The 22,055-nt window shown below is 45.8% G+C and overlaps 1 protein-coding gene across 2 annotated transcripts; it reads right to left on the bottom strand.

Moving 5' to 3' along the window:
• Positions 1–1,187: 1,187 nt before the first annotated feature.
• On the bottom strand, positions 1,188–19,266 carry ELOA (elongin A). 2 transcript variants are annotated; one of them, XM_010355765.2, is made up of 11 exons: positions 18,991–19,266; positions 13,497–13,553; positions 12,600–12,706; positions 10,827–12,018; positions 10,339–10,450; positions 8,575–8,730; positions 8,370–8,467; positions 6,783–6,963; positions 6,422–6,533; positions 5,398–5,570; positions 1,188–3,706 (listed from the first exon to the last, which is right to left on the bottom strand). In XM_010355765.2, the coding sequence occupies exons 1-11, from the start codon at positions 19,141–19,143 to the stop codon at positions 3,645–3,647; spliced, it is 2,403 nt and encodes an 800-aa protein (XP_010354067.1). In that variant the 5' UTR covers positions 19,144–19,266; the 3' UTR covers positions 1,188–3,644. The 2 variants fall into 2 exon arrangements, with proteins under 2 accessions (XP_010354067.1, XP_030769064.1); XM_030913204.1 differs by lacking the exon at positions 6,422–6,533.
• Between the last annotated feature and the right edge of the window lie 2,789 nt (positions 19,267–22,055).

The raw sequence follows: 22,055 nt of genomic DNA, 5'->3' as shown, positions 1-22,055 counted from the left end.
AGGTGTGTGCCACCACACCCAGCTAATTTTTTTTTGTATCTTTTGTAGAGATAGGGTTTTGCCATGTTGCCGAGGCCGGCCTCCAACTCCTGAACTCCAGCAATCCACCCACCTTGGCCTCCCAAAGTCCTGGGATTACAGGCATGAGCCACAGTACCCCCTGACCCCCTACCCGTTTTGAGACCAAAAAAAAAAAAAGAGAGATGGGTTCTGCCATGTTGCCAGGCTAGTCTTGCTCTGTCACTTAGACTGGGGTGCAGTGGCATAACCACAGATCACTGTAGCCTTGACCTCCCAAGCTCAAGTGATCCTCCCACCTTAGCCTCCCACGTAGCCGGGACTATAGGTGCACCATCACACCCGGCTAATTTTTAATCTTTTAAGAGACAGGGCCTCAATATGTTGCTCAGGGTGGTCTTGAACTCTTGGGCTCAAGCAATCCTCCTGCCCCCGCCCTTCAAAGTGTTGGGATTATAGGTATGAGCCACCATGCCTGGCCCCATTTCACCCCTTTGAACCAGTTTCTGATTTTAAGATGGGGTTACCAGGGTTCCAAGTATAACAAGGGACAGTGCCTATTCCCTACAAATGCTGAGTTCCCTCCCTTTGCTGACAGAATTCTTTCCCCCTGAAATTCCTCTTTCCTCGTCCTACTATGTTACCAACAGAAATTAGGCATCGTTTAAGGCCCAGCCCAAGGATGATGATTAAAATCTCTGCCTTAGGAGGTTGCGGTGAGCCGAGATCACCTCCTCCAGACATCGGCCTAGGCAACAAGAGCGAAACTCCATCTCAAAAAAAAAGTCTCTGGCCAGGCGCGGTGGCTCACACCTGTAATCCCAGCACTTTGGGAGGCCAAGGAGGGCGGATCACGAGGTCAGGAGATCGAGACCATCCTGGCTAACACGGTGAAACCCTGTCTCTACTAAAAATACAAAAAATTAGCCAGGCGTGATGGCGGGCGCCTATAGTCCGAGCCACTCGGGAGGCTGAGGCAGGAGAATGGCGTGAACCTGGGAGGCGGAGCTTGCAGTGAGCAGAGATCGCGCCACTGCACTCCAGCCTGGGAGACAGAGCCAGACACTGTCTTTAAAAGAAAAAAAAAAGTCTCTGCCTTAAACAGTCCAAGAATCAGGCATTTTCTAACTTCTTTTCACTGACACTGTAAGTAAGGAAGACACAGTATATGGAGTTTTTTGTTTTTTATTTAGACATGGAATTTTCCTTTTCATATAACTTATCTAATTAAAATATTCATCTCGGTAGTTACCACAAAAAAGTAACATAGAAAATTGTATTTACATTTTGGGACCAAAATACAAATGAAGAGCAGGATGACACCTTGCTCCTTTCCCTCCCGCTTCCCAGAAAGAAAAAGCCCCAAAGAAACTGCTCAGTACACCAAGGATCAAAGGAGTAATCTGTAATTTGGTGATTTGTATGTAGTGTAGCACAGAAGAAAAATTGCACAAGTTTTCCCATAAATGAGACCAAAGGTTCAAATTCATCCTGTGTCTGCTCTGCAGTCATTTTAGTAAGCTGGGCAAGGAGGTCATTTAGAAATTGGGTTTTTCCTCTTGCCCCGACTCTTCGCACCAAGTCATATCCCTGATGTAGATACTCTTGGGGGAGGGGAAAAGATCTGGCTCTATGCAAACAGGGTTCATCAAAAATCTTTATATGCCAAAATGGATACTGACATTGATATGAACAAATCTGCCTTTTCTTCCCTCCCTGCCTAAAGACTCCTAATGGAAATTAAATCATACACAACTGAATCTAAGATACGAAAAACTGGTTTCAATGACAAAGACTTGAACACAGTTAAGAGACAAATTCAAGGTGGTAGACACCTAGAAAAAGCTATTCTAGGCAGCAGACATCTGATACCTGACCCAAATGTTCATTTGGTTTCAGGTAAGAGGCTTCCTAATATTAGATTTGGGGGGCCAGGCTAGGGATAGGGGTGGAATGGTGTACAAGTGACCAAGAGAAGTAATGCTTTACCCAATTCAAAAATATAGCAAATTAAAACACAGTAACGTTTGTGTCCTGTCACAATAGGCACCCTGCACAGCAATTCACACTGAACAATGTCGAGTTTCTGCTGAACACACTTCCTACATTGCTCTGGAATTCAAAGTTGGCCTAACTGAGGTCTCCAGTTACAGAAAACACTGGCTCTGTATCTTGGGCTTTGAGAAAACTTGTCAGGCTGTCACATTTACCATCCCCTCAGTCTGCATGTCAGGTTCCTTAAGGACGCACATCTCAAATGTATGGCATCTACCTCCACCTGGGTCACAACCAAGTGGGTTTCTACTAGATCGATGTTCCTTGACAGCCAACAAGGGAGCTGACATTGCCCTCCTAAGTTCTGATCTTGCTCCTGTTCAACTAGAACTTGATGGATCCCATGTAGTTTGCCCCATCCTGACGCTGTGGCTCAGACACTCTCCCTAAGCTGGTCCTTCCCTCCAAATCCTGCCTTAAACAGAAGGTAGAAAACGCTTCAGCGGCAAAGTTCTCTTCCCAAGCCAACAGTTTTGTTCTTCCAATCACATGATCTTACCTTTTAAATAAAAGGCAAAACAAACCAATTTCCAACATAGCATTACAGCTTTAAAAACCATTCCCTTCTCATAGTGATTCACAGAGAACAAGAGATTAAAGTGCTGGCTTTTAAATGTCTAAAGTTGCATTCAGGGCTACAAAAAGCCCTGCCATGTGTTTGTTTTTCCTTCATGCTGTTGAGGAGAAGGAAAGATAGGGAAGGGGACTGGGGGGAAACCCAAAAATTTTCAATCAGATACTGGAAATTGTAAAAGTGGGAAGTGGAGAGTTCTGTGCAAATCAGTCTCCCAAGGTTCTGTGTCCTCTAGTGAGCCTCAAAGAAAAAAAACCAAAAAGGTAGGGACTCACAAAAAGGATGAGGGAAAGGCTCCAGACCTACAGAGCACCTCCCTCAATAAATACTAGTGAGTAAGAAAGAGATGCTCCTGCACAGGAAGGCGCAGCGACACTGGGGAGGGCCTAAGGTGGAGTCCACCGTGCCCTGTCGCCCCACTGAGGCTCCCTTGGGGATGGGCGGTCTGGTGCTCACTCCTCGCCCTATGTGCAGCAGGTACTGTGCAGGCTCTGGAGATGCCCAGTCCTCTGTGTGGACCAGAGTCCACTCAGGAGAGCTGAGCTGGGGCAGAAGAATGGCTTTCACTAGGCTTTCATCTGATTTTAATAAGGACCTGGAAGATAAAAGGCTAAATGTGTGGTAGAGGACAAAAAACAAAAACAAAAACAAACCTAGGGGGTAATATAAATACAATCTGGGGGCAATATTTATTAATTAAAACTATGTCTTATAGTTTACAAAGATGCTAATGAACAACAAAAGTATAATTGACCTTTAAAATCCTCAGTGAGACAGAGGCTTCACATCTTCTTCAGAATTCTGAAGTGTGCTCCAGGCAGGGAGGTGGGGCTGTGGCACGCAGGTTCCCAGGGGCAGCACCTGCAGACTGCAGGACTCGGAGACCAAAAGGATCCACAAAGCAAGACTCCAGTTCCCTGTAGAATTCCATTCCCCAACCCCCACTTTCCTTGTATTCTTGCCTCCCCAGATTCCATTTCCAAGGCAAGTCCTCAGTTTATCGTCGGGAGAATCTGTTCTTGAAAGCTTTAATTGTCTTGGCCATCATTGGGGCAATTTCTGTGAAAAGAGAAACAAGGCAGCTGTCTCAGATCTATGGCGGCTTAGACACACCCCCAGTGGTTTACAGTCAAAGCCAGCTCTGCTACTCTTGGCTGTGCACCACCAGGCAGAGATACAAGTAGTAACTATCTCCTCTGTTTACAATGCAATAAAAGCAGCAGCACAGAGCGGACACTTTCAGAGGACCTGCCAGGGGCATAATAACCACTCTCTAACTATCTGCACCAAGGCTCAGAGAGCCTGGCCAACTTGCCCATGGTTGTACAGTAAGGTACAGAATTACAATTCAATCTTTGTCAGACTTTCTTGTTATTTTTTTAAAGAAAGGGTCTCACTCTGTCACCCTGGCTAGGGTGCAGTGGCACAATCAGCACACTGTAGCCTCTACCTCCTAGGCTCCAGAGTAGCTGGGACTACAGGAGTATGCCAGCATGCCTGGCTAATTTTTTTTATTTTCTGTAAAGTCAGGGTCTCACTATGTTGCTCAGGCTGGTCTCAATCTCCTGCGCTCAAGCATCCTCCTACCCCAGCCTCCCAAAATGCTGGGATGACAGGTGTGTGTGAACCACTGCGCCCTGGCCTTTGCCAGACTCTAAAGGCCATACTCGGACATAACTTTGCCTCACAAATAGCCAAACCAGTAAACAGCCCGTCTACCCCTAATCTGTCCAGTGTAGAAACAGGTTTAAGGTGGCTCTGCAAGTACTACCTAAGGAGGGCCAGCCTGCCTCCTGAATGGTTAATCTGAGCATAGCTGCTGCTCAAGCCAGGACTCCTGCCCTCCCATACGCTCTGCAATTAATACAGAATAAGACTTAAGTTAGGACATCCCCTTAGGATACTGGGGATAGTCTATGGTAATAAAGTTAACAAAATACAAAATAGACGCAACTAGATATAAAGAATAAATATTTGGAAGACCCAACTGGGCATGGTGGCTCACGCCTGTAATCCCAGTACTTTGGGAGGCTGAGGCAGGCGGATCACGAGGTCAAGAGATTGAGACCATCCTGGCTAACACGGTGAAACCCTGTCTCCACTAAAAAATAGAAAAAATTAGGCAGGTGTGGTGGTGGGCACCTATAGTCCCAGCTACTCAGGAGGCTGAGGCAGAAAAATGGTGTGAACCCAGAAGGCGGAGCTTGCAGTGAGCTGAGATCGTGCCACTGCACTCTAGCCTGGGTGACAGAGCAAGACTCCGTCTCAAAAAAAAAAAAAAAAAGAGACAGCGTCTGTCACCCAGGCCAGAGTGCAGTGGTATGATCTAGGCTGACTGAAGCCTCGACCTCCCAGGCTCAAGTGATCCTCTTACCTCAGTCTCCTGAGTAGTTGGGACTACAGACATGTACCACTATGCCCAATTTTTAAATTTTGTAGAGAGAGGGTCTCGTTATGTTGCCCAGGCTGGTCTTGAACTCCTGGGTTCAAGGGATCCTCCTGCCTCAGCCTGCCAGAGTGCTGGGATTACAGGCATGAGCCACTGCACCTGGACTCAACTATAATTATTTAAGAGATACAGTGCACTATGGACAAAGCAGAGGGAAGGAGGGACTGACATTCAGACCAGCTATGTGCAAGGCATCACGCACATGCAACATGCAATCCACAAAATGTAATGCAGTGAATAATGACATTGAGAGTTAAAAACTAGTTCTGAAATATTTGAGCAGGAACTCCAAGTTACTTACTCTTCACAGTGGGTTTCCTAGGATCATAGGAAACAGTGCTGCTGACCACTGGTGCCAAGTGGGCACTGCTGGTGCTTGGGCCATCATAGGCCGGCTCCTCGGGGCTGGGGTTAAAGCTGTTGCTACTGGCGGAAGCATGGCTGCTTGCCGTGGGGTACGGGGCTGGCTTAATCCTGCAACACAGGACAACACTGGTTAGTCATGAGCACAAGAATTCTGCCCTGAGCATGAAGAGCCTGAAGCCGGCCAGTGTGAGGATGACTCACCCCGTTTGTGGCTTTGACCAGTGGACCTAGCACCCTGGATTCTGGTGGTGGCTCAGAGATGTCTGCATTATCCTTTCAGAATAAATGATAATCTCAACTAACTTTTCACTGTTTTGGTATAAATCTATATTTTGAAAATGCTAATGTGGCTTAGACAAAATAACAGTCATTGCAGAAATGTGTTTTTTGTTTAGATGAGAAAAGGGGGAGCATAAAGGAATGTTTCCCATAAGCCAGGCTTTGCTCTCCATTTAATCTTGACTACCCTAGGGCAGGAGAAATTATCACCTTGCACTGCAGTCCAAGAAGCAGAGGCTGAGGGAGGTGAGGGAAGTGCTGAGCTGATGAGGTCTGCCTCCAGAGTCCACCGTCTGCACTGCCTGGCTTTCACCAAAAGCAATTTGCTTCCTGCCGCTATGGCTACCTCTTAAGGGTTGATAGCACACAAAAGCCAGGTAAGAACACAGATCTTTGGGAGGCCGAGACGGGCGGATCATGAGGTCAGGAGATCGAGACCATCCTGGCTAACATGGTGAAACCCCGTCTCTACTAAAAAGAATACAAAAAACTAGCCGGGCGAGGTGGCGGGCACCTGTAGTCCCAGCTACTCGGGAGGCTGAGGCAGGAGAATGGCATGAACCCGGGAGGCGGAGCTTGCAGTGAGCCGAGAAAGCGCCACTGCAGTCCAGCCTGGGCGACAGAGCGAGACTCAGTCTCAAAAAAAAAAAAAAAAAAAAAAAAAAGAACACAGATCTTACTTGATTTTCTCAGGGACAGCTGCTCCTCCCGTTCCAAACTTTTCCTGCCTCCTCCGGACGTCACGAGGTGGCTTGGCCACAGAGTTGACAAAGGCCATCTTTGCTTGTCGGCCTGTGGAATTATGGAGATGAACATCTGCCTTCTTGAGCAGAGATGCTACTGTTATTTAAATAATCCACGGGCTTTTCCACTGCCCTGAAACCCCACTATAGGGTAGCATGGGCTGTGGCAGAAGAAATACTCACCCTGCTACCTGATATAGGGGCGAGCAGTCCCACACCAGCCAAGCCCACCAAGACCCCGCTATTGACCAGAACACTCATCCTGCCAGTTCTACCCCAGCTCTCCCGTCTCTGTTACCTTTGGGCTTATTGGCATGTGCGAATTGGATATTCTTTGTTAGTACTCGTAGCCGCTGCTCTCGGGCATCCTGAAGCCGCAGGTACATCTCTCGCCACGACTCATACTCTTCGGGTCTTTCTTCCTTAAAGTCTCGGTGACAGTGAACTTTCCATAATTGATCTGTTTCTTCAATTAATACCTGAAACCAGAACCAGGACATCATTTATGTACAAGCACTTTTATGTACAAGCACTATCTTTTTTTTTTGAGACAGAGCCTTGCTCTGTCATGTAGACTGGAGTGCAGTGGTGCAATTTCGGCTCACTGCAACCCTTGCCTCCTGGGTTCAAGCGATTCTTGTGCCTCAGCCTCCCAAGTAGCCAGGACTACAGGTGCTTACCACCATGCCCAGCTAATTTTTTATATTTTTAGTAGAGACGGGGTATCGCCATGTCGGCCAGGCTGGCCTCAAACTCCTGACCTCAAGTGATCCGCCCACCTTAGCTTCCCAAAGTGCTGGGATTACAGGCGTGTGTCACCACGCCCAGCCCCATATCTTTTTCTGATTAATTACCTAGGAGTGACCAGTTTCCTAATAATTTTTTGGTCTTTATCGTAGTAGTATGTTAAATACCACAATTCTAGGAAAAAATAACTCACTAAATTTTAAAAATACTAAGTGTGAGGCACTATGCTAGTTGCTTTTGGTGGCTGTGACAGGATATCACAAAAATTAGTGTTTAAGATCAGTCTTTTCCTTTAGAAAATCAGCAAAGGGTAGAACTGTGATCAAGTCCAATCAGGTACTTCTCAACACTATGCTGAACTGTGATGGCAGGGGGCAACCTAAGAAGGGTGTTAAGTTATTGGCTAGACGCAGTGGCTCATGCCTGTAATCCCAGCACTTCGGGAGGCCAAGATGGGACATCACTTGAGGCCAGGAGTCTGAGAGTCCATCTCTCTGAAAAATAAAAGTATTAGCCAGGAGTGGTGGTATGTGCCTGTAGTCCCAGCTACTTGGGAGGGTCACTTAAGCCCAGGAGTTCAAGGATGCAGTGAGCCATGATTAGGCTACTATACTGCAGAGTCTAAGCAACAGAGGTAGAGCCTGTCTCAAAAAAAAAAAAAAAAAAAAAAAAAAAAAAAAAGATGTTAGGTCATTGAACTCTCAGAATTAAAGAGAGATAGCTGATGCAATCAAATGTGTATACCCATATCCTAAGGAGGATTTCTGGATAGATCGTGATGTCTCTTAAGAGACATCCAGTCAATCACCAGATGTCAGTGTCAACACAAAGTGCTTTACTCACCCTGGGTCCCAGCTGCTCTGCTGCCAGAATTCTCCCTTGACCTTCATGACTAGGCAAGCTCAAGGGAGGTGTTAAAAGTGTTTTTCTTCTCCCTTTGAATCCCACCTTGATCCTAGCCAAAGAGGCCCACTTAAGGTGCCAGGAGCAAGTGCTAATAACATGCTTGTTTAAAGGCCCACAACAATGCTCTGACCACTGATCTGCCCTTCAGCCACAGCGGAGTCACAGGGACAAAGCTATTTCTGGAGGTACAAGCCAGAAAACTGCCCTCTTCCCACCCAAACAGAATACTCACATGATTGTATTCCTCTATGCGATATAGCTGATCAGGTGTACACCTCTCCAAAACGGGTTCAAGAACAGAGTATGGGACTCCTCCCACTTCAAAGATTGCTGCAGAGAAATCAAAGGTAAAAGCACTGAGTAGTAGCCAAGCCACCCAGTGATAAGGTCCAAGTGCTACAATGTGCATGAGGGCTAGAGAGAAGCATGTGACTTACAATCGATGTTGTTTTTAAGTACTCGGATGCATTGCTGGTGCAAGGTCATCATTTTAGGGAGATAGGCACACTTGGAACCAGAATACACCTGCATCTTGGAATTCATTCTGCGCCCAGTAAATCCAGCTTCTTCTTCTTCCTGGGGTGAAGAGAATGCTATAGGGCAAGAAAAACACAAAAGGGAATTACAAAAGGCCCTAAGTGATCCAGTGAAAACTCTTCTTCTACCCCCCTCAGCCTCCCACTTCCCTTTCCCAATGGCAATCCACACTACAGATTCTTGTAGATCCTTCTAGAGAATTTAAAAATAAGCTCCTGTAATCCCAGCACTTTGGGAGGCCAAGGCAGACGAATCATCTGAGGTCAAGAGTTCGAGACCAGCCTGCCCAACATGCACCTGTAGTCCCAGCTACTCAGGAGGCTAAGGCAGAGGGATTGCTTGAACCTAGGAGGTAGAGGCTGCAGTGAGCCAAGATTGAGCTACTGTACTCCAGCCTGGGCAACAGAGCAAGACTCTCAACACACAGAAGAAAAAAAAAAAGGCAAATGTCTCTTATTCCTTTTAAACCAATTAATCAATTAATAACATACTCACTACATACACTGCTTTTTTTCATTTGCCACATCTGAGAGATCATTCCATGTCAATGCATAGACTTTCCACATTTTTTTTTTTTTTACGATGGCATAGGATGCCACTGTGTAAATGAACCATGATTTATCTGTTAGTCTCCTGCTGACAGACCCTTATGTGGCTTCTACTTCTTTTTCTATGAAAATTAGACATTTTTTTCTTTCAGACAAAAATCCTATAACACATAGGATAAAGGACTGCTAATAACAGCAGCAGCAATTTGCTGAACAATTACTATGTGATAAACTCAGAGCGAAAAGGCATCACTTCTGAATTCACTAAACTGAGCCCTATGGGACAGATACCATCATAACTCCCATTTACACAATATATACAACTAAGGTCCATAGAAATTAAGGTATTTCTCAAGGTCATATAACTTACAGAAACCAGAGTTAGGATTCAAACCCACGCCATCAAACTTCAGAATCTATGCACTTAGGAAATGCATCAAAAATCTGATGTTATGGTGATACAAGTTTTTTTGTTTGTTTTCAAACAGTCTTGCTCTGTCACTCAAGCTAGAGTGCATAGCTCACTGCAGCCTTGAACTCCTGGACTCAAGTGTTCCTCCCACCTCAGTCTACCGAGTACCTGGGATGTGCCACCACGCCTGGCTATTTTTTTTTCTCTTGTAGAGACAGCATCTTGCTGTATTGACCAGGGTGGTTTAGGGTTTAGAACTCTTTTTTTTTTTTTTTTTTTGAAATGGAGTTTCGCTCTTGTTACCCAGGCTTGAGTGCAATAGCACAATTTCAGCCCACTGTAACCGCCGCCTCCTAGGTTCAAGTGATTTGCCTGCCTCAGCTTCGGGAGTAGCTGGGATCACAGGCACGCGCTACCATGCCTGGATAATTTTTGTATTTTTAGTAGAGACAGGGTTTCACCATGTTGGCCGGGCTGGTCTCGAACTTCTTACCTAAGGGGACCCACCTGCCTCGGCCTCCCAAAGTGCTGGGATTACAGGAGTGAGCCACCACGCCCGGTCGGTTTAGAACTCTTGGCCACAAGCAATCCTCCTGCCTCAGCCTCCCAAAGTGCTGGAATTATAGGTTTGAGCCACTGCACCCTACCTTGAATGAATTTTTAAATCTTTTTCCCATTAAGAAAAAGAAGATATAGAAAATTACCTTTTCGCTTTGGCTGGAAGGAGGATATCAGCTCGAGGGAAGGCAGTGGACGGTAATTGGCCTGTATTGCGGGTAACGGGAGGTCTGGCAACACCGGCAACACATCGGGCACCTGTGGGGGACAGACCCATGGGTGAAGAGTCAGGGAGTATGAGCACAGCTCTCTTTCCTACACTCTATTCCCAGGAGCATTAACTAGACACCCTGCATAGGAAGATCTAGGCTGGAGGGGGCCACAGTCATGCCTGACACCACCTCAGTCAGGAAATAAATACAGATGGGCCCATCACAAGAGAATAACGCAGAAAATTCTTATTTGGGGTACAATGTACCCTGACAACCAGTAAGGCCCAGAGGAAATTACCGCAAGCTGAAATTCAACAGGCTCCCTAAAAGCAAGCTAAGGAAAATAGTGGCAGGGCAATCCTCTGAGCTCTGCAGGGCCAGGTGCTCTGGGTGGGAAGCCGCCAAGGGGCTGAAGGGGTTACCTTTCTCAGCTTGGCTGAATCAGCTCCAGCCGGCTGCAGCTTCTCTGACTTGGTTTTGTTCACCTTGGGTAATTTCTGAACTGAGTCCAAGTTTTTACTAGTGCTTTTAGAGTCATTTTTTTTAAGTCCTTTATCTCCAAGTGCTGTGGCTGAAGTTTTCACAATCTTTTTCTTTTTCTTCCGGGGCTGGTCATAGCTGAGGTAGGATTCGAAAGACATGGTTGGCTGCTCGAATTCATCCTCCATATCTGTCTCCTCAACTTTAGGGAGGGAGCCCAGTGACTTTCTATCCGAATTAGTTTTGACTTTCCCTTCTGGAGTCTTTAGGTTGTTAGAACTCTTCTCTTTTACCTTGGGCAACAGGTCTCCTGCTCCTTTTCCTGTGTCGAAGCTGTCCAGACCTTGCTTGCTTTTGTCCAATTTGGCTTTCTCCGGGTCTCTGTGCTTTGGCTTTTTCAGGTGGTTGTCTGAAGCAGCCTCTGAGGGAGGCAAATACTTCTTCTTCAGGCTGCTGCCCTCTCTGTCCTTCTCTTTCTTTACACCACTAGAGGGCGGTTTCTCCCTTGCACTGTCCCCTGAGGGTGGCCTTCGGTTCTCCTCTTTGGAGAGGGCCTTGTGTGATTTCTCTCTGCTCACCACAGAGGCCTTCTCATCACTCTTGGCATCCACGGGGCGTCTGTCCCTGTGGGAAGATTTGTGCTCCTTGTTTTGACTCACAACCCCTTTCCCATGGGGTTCACCCAGGTGTCGTTCTTGGCTGGCCCCCAGTCTGTCCTGAAAGGCATTGCTGTGGCCTTTCCCAGGCTTCTGGTGTGAAATAATGGGCTCCTGGTCCTCCTCCAGGGATCTGTAGTGGTCGACGTACATCTGATGAGGACTGGTACAAGATGGAGGGGATTGAACGTGGCCGTAATCAGAAGACTCAGGGTCTGAAGAGTAAGTTGGTGACATTCTGTGACACCTCTTTCTCTCGTCTCTCCTCTCATGACCATGGGACACTTTGTGAGGTCTCTCAAGCTCTGAGAGTTTCCTATGTTTCTTCTGCCTGTGGTCAGGGCTATAGGATCGGCTCCCCGTGGCTTTCCAGGTTTCTTGGTAGACCCCCTCCATCTCCTCCTCCTTCTGCAGGGCATCCCGAGGGCGCTTTCGGGAACTGCTCTTCTCAAAGTCCTGTTCATCAGGCTCAGCATTTCTAAAATAAAACAAAAAGCAGACAAAGGAGGTCTAAATCTTGCTTACTGAGGGACAAAGTCACAGAACCTGAACTCACCAAAGAAGTGAAGATGCAGAGTTAGAAACAACAAGGTCTTAAGAAGAAGGTAAGTGGGTTGTGCTTAAAGATACTCAAGTCTTAAAACCGGGAAAACCCAAATGAGAAATGGTGAGTTTAACTACAAGATGCAAAGATCAAATATCTCATATACATGAAAATGTGAAGATTTTTTAAAACATGGGGACATGTTTGTTATATAAAATGGGGGCTGCTCATTATCTAGTTCACAACTAAAAAAAAATGCCATTTAAGGAGCGGTTAGAAAGAAACTTAAAATGTTCATAACGTTTGTCTTTGCATGATAGAAATAGGAAATTTTGATTTTTGTTTTTAATATTTTCTAATATTCTACAATGATCATAGATTATTTTTATAATTGAGGCAAAACAGTTTTAGAAGGCAAAAGAGAAATAATAAAGAAAACCTTTTCTATCTGTAAATACTTCAGGTAACCCAATTTAACCATGAAATTGACCAAACCTAAAGAGAAATGTTCTTACCTTTCCACAGGAACCAGCTTCTTCCACTGGGCCACTAGGTCCCTGGCAAAGCTTCCAACATGCTCGTGCTTTCGCAAGCTATTTACTGTTTTCCCAACCCCAGTCTCCTAAAATTTGACAAAGTAATGGTTAGAGGGGTCTGGAACTAGGCTAACGTTTTCCTAAAGAAATAAGGCCTCCTGCTTTGAGAAACTCAACAAGCAATACTTCCTTCCTAAAACATAACCCTGCAAATCTTAACACTAAATTACTTTGTGCCTATGCCCCAAATCTCTAATGACACATAGTAGCAAAGCGTACCAAGTTCAGAGAAGGAAAAAACACTTGTAGAACTTTAATGGTAACAACAGTGATTAGGGCAGGTGTTAGGCACTAAGATAAGAGCTTTGCATACAGTTCTGAATCAGTCTTTACAATAACTCTGTGAGGCAGGAATCAGACCCATTTTACAATAGGAGCAGGCTAAAGTCACAGAACTCAGATTTGAATCTGGGACTAGTTGATGGCAAAGTCAATGTTCTTTTAATTCTAATTTTGAAATAAAGTCAGGTAACAATATTCACCATTTTAACTAAAGTACATAATTCAGTGGTTTCCAGAACATTCACAATATTGTATAACCATTATAACCATCTGATTCCAGAACATTTACATTACCCTAAAAAGAAATCCTGTTCCTCCCAATTCTTCTAGCCCCTGGCAACCACTAATCTGCTTTCTGTCTATGGATTTGCCTGTTCTGGACATTTCATATAAATGGAATCAGACAATATGTTGCCTTTTGTGTCTGGTTTCTTTCACTTCCAAAGCCCATACTTGTAACCTTACTCTACACACTCTCCAGTGAGAAGGGAATGGGATATCATTATATAATACTTAAAGTCACACAGTTCTTACCGCAAGAATGTCTACTGTAATAGGCAGGGTGGAGAGTTTCTTCAAATATTTCAATAGCTGCAAAGAAAATATTAATTTCAATAGTCATATTCACTTTAAGAATATCTGATTATTAAGTGCTTAGTGCTAACCATTTACAGTAATGAGTATAAGTATTATCCCTATTTATAGTAATAAGTAATATCCCTATTTTACAAGTGTGAAAATAGGCTCATCAAAGTTACGTTTCTTGTCCCAAGATGCAAGTGGGGCAAGATTCACTTAGGTCTGTGGCTTCAGATTCCCTGCTTTCAACCACTGTGCTACACCAAGGGGAAATAAGATGTAGAGAAGAGAATCAAAACTTACCAACTCTGATAAAAGCCATCAACAACTATCATTTTTGCCCTAGTTTTGATAAAATTTATAAGAAAGCTACCAGTTTTAGAAGAATTACCCACGGACCTGGCACGGAGGAGGTAAAAGGAAGAAAAGGCCTCTACAGGAAAAGACCATCGTGTTTCTAGAAGGACCACAGTGTTTAACAGAATTGTTTTCTTCTGTATAAGTCTAAAGCCAAGAACCATTTTGAATTGCCAGAATCACAGCTTTGATGTTAACGGTGGACACAAAATGCCTGGGTAGATTAGAAAAGTGATCTGGGTTTGACCACATTTCCTTCCTATAGTCCCTAAAACTAGGTCAAAATCAGTATAGCAGATCTGTTAAGATGGAGTTCGGGAGTCAGAGACAGGCTTCACAGTCTGGCTTTGTCACTCCTTGATGGGAGATCTTGAATAAGTCAAAAACATCCCCAAACTTCAGTTACTTCATCTGTAAAACAGGAACTTGGTTCTGTCTCTACTTCACAAACTATGAGGATTCATTGAGACAAACCATCTGCAGTCCTTAGTCATAGTGTCTAGAACAATATGAAAGCTCACTAAATACTTATCATTTCATTCATCGACTGACAGCTTTCAACGTTCTGCCCTTGATCTTCAACCAGATATTCCTCAGCCAATTCCTACTTGCTCTATCTCTAACAAAAGTCATGACTGGCCACACCTTTCTCTAGGAAATGTCTATGTGTATCTAAACATACTCACCATACAAGGAGTGCTTCAAAGTACAAGTAGTTTAAAATAGATAACTGTGGTTACCTTTACATTTAAATACTATATAACAAGATCTGCTCTTTTACCATGTAACACCAGGCTGTAATTGGTATGCCATATTGCTATTAGGTGGAGTAACAAGTCTGTTTTTCTGGTCATTCTGCTTCAATCATTACACCAGACAGAGCAATTGGATACCATGTGATAATCTTGTTTGAGATCAAGTAAGAGGCCAAGTGGCATATCTAGGGAGTTTCACCTTCATAGTTGAGTGAAAATTATCCTCCACTTCAAATCCTATCACCACCAACATCAACTCAGGAAAAATTTTGTGTTTCTTGCCACCCAAACTATGGGTGCAAAGACTAATAATGCCAATTCCTTCACTTAAAGGAAAATTTGAAATCACTGAAAAGGTCAAAAACAAGTGGTTCTCTCATAATGCCACTGTTGGAAGGAGTAGGTTGGGAACATTCACATACCATCTACTGTGTGTCAGCTACTACACTAAGTTCTCACATGTATTACTGCATTTCATCCCCACTAACCAACTCTATAAAGTGGATGTTATTCTCCCCATTTTACAGATATTGCAACTGAGCCCAATCAGGTTAGGTAACTTGCTTAACAAGATGGAAAGTCAAATGTGTCTACTACAGTAAATAAAGCCAGGAGAAGCATCCAACATCAGAACACTGTCCTTAGGAAAAGAAAATAGAGCGGCAGCTCATATACTTCTTAGCATACTTGCAAGAAAGCAGAAAAACTCCTCCTGTGATGTCATTAGACAGTTCAGAACCCACATAGTAAAGGAGGTCACCAAGGGGACAAAGGTGTCCCAGGACCTCTACAAAGCCAACATATAAGGATGAGGCTGGAATCACTGTGGGTGTGTTTACCTCAAAGCCTAGCACTAACTGGAAGAACAAATGCTGTCTTTCTGCTTTACTTTGGGTTCGCAGGGGTGATTTAAAAGCAGATAAAACTAAAACCCTCAAGATTTTCAGACTCATTTAGTCTAACACAAGAGAAAAAAGGACTTCACAACCCCTCTATTTTCAGTAAATTTCAAGAAAGAACAAAGCAATAACAAGACAAAGGCACATTGGGCATCCTCAGGTGGATCGAAACTTGCTGTTACCAAACAAGGTACCAATTGTAGAGCTTGTAAGAACTGGTAACAGGCAATTGAGAAATATCAAACATTTGCGGGGTGCATGTTTAGGCATCTCAGTTGTCCCCTGCACAATCCTTCAACCCAAAAAAGCAAAAAATATTTTTAATGTCACCTGCCATCAAAATGTTCTTGGTAGTTTTCACAGTCAGAATATAAGACAGGATAAGTTAACTATTTTTTGGGGGGGGGGGGTTGGAGTTTTGCTTTTGTTGCCCAGGCTGGAGTGTAATGGTGCCATCTCGGCTCACAGCAACCTCCGCCTCCTGGGTTCAAGCGATTCTCCTGCCTTAGCCTCCCAAGTACCTGGGATTACAGGCACCCACCACCATGACCAACTAATTTTTGTATTTTTAGTAGAGACGGGGTTTCATCATGTTGGCCAGGCTGGTCTCGAACTCTTGACCTCACATGATCCACCCGCCTTGGCCTCTCAAAGTGCTGTGATTACAAATGTGAGCCATGGCGCCCGGCCAACACTGTGTGTGCAGGTTTTTTAATTTTTCTTTTCTTTTCTTTTTTTGAGACAGTTTCGCTCTTGTTGCGCATGCTGGAGTGCAATGGCGCGATCTCAGCTCACTGCAACCTCTGCCTCCCGGGTTTGAGCGATTCTCCTGCCTCAGTCTCCCGAGTAGCTGGGATTACAGGTGCCTGCCACCACACCCAGCTAATTTTCGTACTTTTAGTAGAGACGGGATTTCACCATGTTGGCCAGGCTGGTCTCACACTCCTGATCTCAGGTGATCCACCCACCTCAGCCTCCCAAAGTGCTGGGATTACAGGTGTGAGCCACTGTACTCGGCCTAAGGACAGGTAACTTTTATCAGCCATGAACTATGAAACATAAAAACAGAAACCAAGTGGCCCTAGCCTGCTGATACCTTCTCCCTCAAGTGAGCCAAGATGATAGAGGAAAAAGTGAAAACAGAGTTACGGCAATGTCTAATACCAGAAAATCCATGAACATACGTGTGGAATCAAACCCTTGGCTAATAATGGTTTGAAAACAAGATCTGGTTGCAAATTCAACAGTGCTATATAATCATCGTGCAATTTCACATACAACCTGTAGGAGCTTGTTAGGTTATCAGAATGTTGAAAGGAACAAGGCCAACATGCCAGCTTGCAATTTTCCCTCTTCAGTTAACTCATTTCTCAAAGTCAACTATTATGCCCTTTGCAAAAATGATCTCCCAACATTTTCTCATCTTCATAATGATCACTTCACAATGCAAAGCTAGAAGTTCAGGGTGATTTTTTATCTAGAAAAAGCCCAAATCCTCAAAAAAAAAAAAAAAAAAAAAAAAAAACCTTAATAATTCAACTAGGTTAAGGTGGAATAAGCCTTTTCCTAATTTTATATTTCATGCAAATCAACCAATAGAAAAACTACTTCCAAATCTAAATTCTAGTTAAAAAAAAAAAAAAAGACTGTAGACACTACATAGAACATTTTTATCTGACAGAAATAAAGAACAAATGGAGGTAGTTATTATATGGCATTGCTTTAAGGTATCAAACGTCAGTCACAGATCTTACAGTGTTTAGGAAAACAAACTAGTACTAAAATAATGACCATTTATTAGACGTCCACAAGGGGTTACTGTAAAAAGAAACTTGTAAGCATGCCTGACCACTAGGTACGGTACTGAAGCTGCAACAGAAAATATGGCACAATGAAAGCATTTTAAGTTTTCCCAGATTTGTAACTAAAATGGCTTCCTGAAGTGAATCTTCGAGCTAGGTATGAATGAGAAGCCTTAAAAAGTGGTCTGATGGTGAGAGGCTGTATATGGCCTTTGGAATTGGAGAAACCCTACCTCCAACAGGCTAGAACAAGGTAAAGAGAAAGTGGCTCTTCAAGAAAAAAAAAAAAAACAAAAACCCGAAGAACGACGATTGGTATCTTCTGAGCACTGACTTTCAGCCTGGTACCTTAGCCTTTCAGGTTAGTCCTAGGAAACAGCAGGTGAGGAAGAGGCTCAGCAAAGCCATTCCCCCACGGCCCTAGCGCTCCCTTCACGACTTCCTCTTCCACCAGGACTGAGCTCCAACTCCAAGAACTGCCCGCCCCGGCCAGAATGATGACGGAGAATGCCAAACACGTAGTGTTGTATTTCCACTTAAAAAATCCTGACAGCCGAGTTCAACACCAGCCTGGCCAACCCAGTGAAATCCCGTCTCTACTAAAAATACAAAAATTAGCCAGGCGTGGTGGCGGGCGCCTATAATCCCAGCTACTGGGGAGGCTGAGGCAGAGAACTGCTTGAACCCAGGAGGCGGAGGTTGCAGGGAGCCGAGATCTCGCCACTGCACTCCAGCCTGGGCGACCAGAGCAAGACTGGTCTCAAAGAAAACAAATAATACTGACAACCACCAGACTGTCTCCTGGAGACCACGGAGGAGTGACAGAAAGACGGAAAGGTACAAGAACGCTTTTAACTTAATGTTCAGTTTGTACAATAAACAACAAAAACTAGTTAACTACAATTAAAAATAGTTGCCCATCATTCGAACAACGAGAAACGGTAGCTTTTACCTTCCTATTAATCGTCAAAAGGAAACCTAGCTGCAACTTCCAACCCCGGGCCCACGCCTCTTTTTCAATTTCAACTTAAGTTTTCAGGAGTACGCCTAGGGGACGTGAGGCTTTATTCTGTTTTGAAAGGGATTCACTGAGAAAGCGAAAGGTCCACGTCCTGATATCCAGCCGGAGAGCAGTAACCGCGTCTCCGAGCGGCGCGGACGACACCACGAGCACAGGCTCCGCAGCGTTCGGGCGCCCGGTCTCCTCCCAGCGAACACGCACCCGCTGGTGAGTCCGCGCCGCTCCGCGGGGAGCCGGACACCAGCGCAGGCACCGGGCGGCCAGCGAGGCGGTGGCCAGCGCCCTCCCGCCCCGGGCGCGCTCTCCTGCAGGAAACAGCTGGCTCGGGACGCCACGGGAGCGCCTCTGGGAGGAAGCGCTGGGCACGCGGTGTCCACACCGGGCGCGCCCCCGTCCCGGGCCCGTGAGGGAGGGGGAGCGACCGGGGCCCCGCGTCCCGACGCACTGGGTCCCAGCGCGCGAGCAGCGGCCAATGGCCGCGAACTTCACGACCCCAGCCCCGTGGGGCCTGGCTCAGGGTCCCAGTCCCCGAACCCCGCCGCGCCCGGGCCGCGACCGTTACGGGGCCCGCACCGTCCCAACGCCCACCCCGCTACGCGCCGCCCCCTCGCTCACCTTCTTAGGGTCGGGGTTCGCGACCAGGCGCGCCTGCAGCTTCTCCACAACTTGGAGCGCCGACTCCGCCGCCATTGCTGTCACTGGCGCGGCCTCCTCGCCGGAACTGGGCTCGCGTCGCGTCCTCGGGCCGCAGCTCCGCCCTCCGTGCATCCCCGGCGGAGACGGAAGCGCGCCTGGCCCCTTCCGGGCCTCGGCTGGGGTGTGCGGGGGGCGGCGGGCCACAGGCTCCGCCCCCAGGGCCGGGTCCCCAGCGCCCACCCAGCGGCCACTCACGCCTCGCGCCCCGACTTCAGGTGTGCGCGCTGAGGGCTGGGGGCTGCTCGGGCCGTATGCGCCTCCGCCGCCGGCACCCCAGCTCCCGGTGCTCGCGTGCTGAGCCCAAGCCTGGAAGACCTCTCCAGGGTCTAGTTCAAGACGGAATGAGGCCAGCGCGCCAGACTCTGGCTTTATAAATCCTAACGCTTTCCCCCTCCCGGGGCTTAGCCACGCCCTAATGAACACCCTGTCAGGGGTCCCGGGCTGGTGCCCGCCCTAGGAGTCCGCAGGTGCTCGCGGTAGCAGCCACACTAGGCTGAGCACACGATGCGTCAGTAGTTAAGACTATATTTTCCAGCCTCAGTACAACCTGATGAAACGAGTTGTATCATCTTCATTTTACAGATGAGGAAACTGAGGTTCAAGGAGATCAAATTAACTTGCAGATGGCCGCAGAACAGGAAAGAAATGAAAATGGAACCTGAATCTAAGATATCTAGGACCACTGTGAGCGCACATTTCTGAACAGGTCGAGGAATTGAGGCCCAGAGAAAGGGATTTGTCAAAATCCAAACAGCTTAGTTCCTTCCAAGAGGCAATAATAGCCCATGTGTCTTGTTTTCCCCACGGTGTCTGGCACATAGGCACCAAATAAATACTTCTTGAATGAATGGACAGATAGATAGATGTTTCCTCTGATGACCTGCCAATGAGCCGTAGGGCTTGAATCAGAAGAGCCCAAGATACCATTCTTCAGGCTGCTTACTCTCATCCTAGAAGCACTAAGTTTTACCATTACTAGTATTACCACTAAAAAGAGCAACTAAATAGTTGCAAACTGACTTAAAGTACCAGCATTGATTAAATCTCATTTGATCAGATCAAAGTAGAACCTAATCAGAGCTTCAGCAGCAAATTGGCAATGCACCTAGCCTGATCTCTCCCTCAAAGCAGGAAAGCCCAGAAATTCTTCCAGATTCCAGCTCTGGAAGAAACAAAAACACCTTAAACACAAGTTGTTTCTTCCAGTGAGCATTCATTCACTCACTATGCTGAAAAGCCCTCCCTACCATGTCCCCACTCCTCCATTTGGTGCTCCTCCCCCAGTTCCCTAAGCAACTGACCACCTTTTCAGGGTGTAAATGGTCCGTTTATTTATCTGTCTTGCCACTGTACTGTTTATTTATCAAGTACAGTAACCGACCTGTCCAACTTTGAATCTCTGCCACCTAGCATCATCTAGACCTTATAATCAGCATTGGATATCAAGTCCATACAAGACTAATGACCATCCACTTGGTGCCCTAAGGCTCAACTGAGGGATGCTGTGGAAAAGGCATTGAACTGGGTGTGAGAAAACTTCGATTCTAGTCCCAGCAGTAGTGTCTCCCTCCTCTGCATAGCAAATACTTTTACATTTTATATTCCTTCCATTTTGAAAATGTAGCACTGGTGTAATGGAATACAGACTGATTCTTGAAGCAGAATTGCTGAGTAATTGGACTGGCACATACTCGGGACACATGGAACATTCTGCAAATGTTACCCAGGGAGAGTTCAATAACCAAAATGCAAAGAAACAATGAGACTGGGCACAGTGGCTCACGCCTGTAATCGCAACACTCTGGGGGTCAAGACAGGAGGATTGCTTGAGCCCAGGAGTTTGAGACCAGCCTAGGTAACATAGTAAGACCCAGTCTCTACAAAAAATATAAAAATTTTAAAATTAGCCAGGCAAGGTGGTGCGTGCCTATGGTCCCAGCTACTTGGGAGGCTGAGTTGGGAGAACCACTTGAGCCCAGGAGATCAAGACTGCAGTGAGCCATGATCGCACCACTGTGTTCCAGCCTGGGCAACAGAAAAAAAAAAAAAAAGAGAGAAACAAAACAATGAATGTTTCTGGGGGATCCTGGAGTGGGTGCACTGCTCCCCCACAGCCACTCCTATGTCAGCCTGAGTCAGGCTTACCTGCAAAATACTCTTACATTTGGATATGTGACTTTTTTTTTTTTCAGAGAGAGAGAGAGTCTCACTGTCTTGCTCTGTCACCCAGGCTGGAGTGCAATGGTGAGATCTGGGCTCACTGCAACCTCTGCCTCCCAGGTTCAATCAGTTCTCCTGCCTCAGCCTCCAGAGTAGCTGAGATTACAGGCATGCACCACCGTGCCTGGCTAATTTTTGTATTTTTAGTAGAGACAGGGTTTCGCCATGTTGGCTAGGCTGGTCTCAAACTGCTGACCTTACGTGATCCACCCACCTCAGCCTCCCAAAATGCTGCGATTACAGGCATAAGCCACCATGCCTGGTCTGGATATATGACTTCTAGGATGAGCAGCTAATTATACATGTGTAATTCTCTGATTTTTTAAAAAAAGTTTTCAACCACTTCTAAAATTGGTACTCTGTATGTATTCACTGGGGGATTACCATTGTAATCCTTGGTTTACACACTAGTGTTCAACACAGGAATGAGTTCCCTAAGGGCAGAGGCTGTTTACCCATCTTGGATCGGCAACATTGAGCACATAGGTGAGATTCAGTAAGTTTCTTGAAAACTGAAATATTATTAAATTTAAGGCTAGCCTGGCGTGTCATCTGAAAACCTGAGAGGGGCTCCTCAGCTCTCTTATTAGCACTACAGAGCCCTCTGCGAAAGTAACTAAAAGACCCATCCTATTCTGTTCAGGAGTTGAGTTCAAGGCTATACTAGGGGAGAAGGATGGGCAAGGAGGCTGTCATCTGCTCCGTATGCTTTTTTGAAGTTTTGCAGCAAGTATAGTCTACTCTTTTTTTTTTTTTTTTTTTTT

The sequence above is a fragment of the Rhinopithecus roxellana genome, chromosome 12, assembly GCF_007565055.1.
Source record: "Rhinopithecus roxellana isolate Shanxi Qingling chromosome 12, ASM756505v1, whole genome shotgun sequence".
Classification (NCBI taxonomy): domain Eukaryota; kingdom Metazoa; phylum Chordata; class Mammalia; order Primates; family Cercopithecidae; genus Rhinopithecus; species Rhinopithecus roxellana.
Note: the sequence above shows the minus strand (reverse complement) of the source record. Positions and strands in the feature narration are given on the sequence as shown.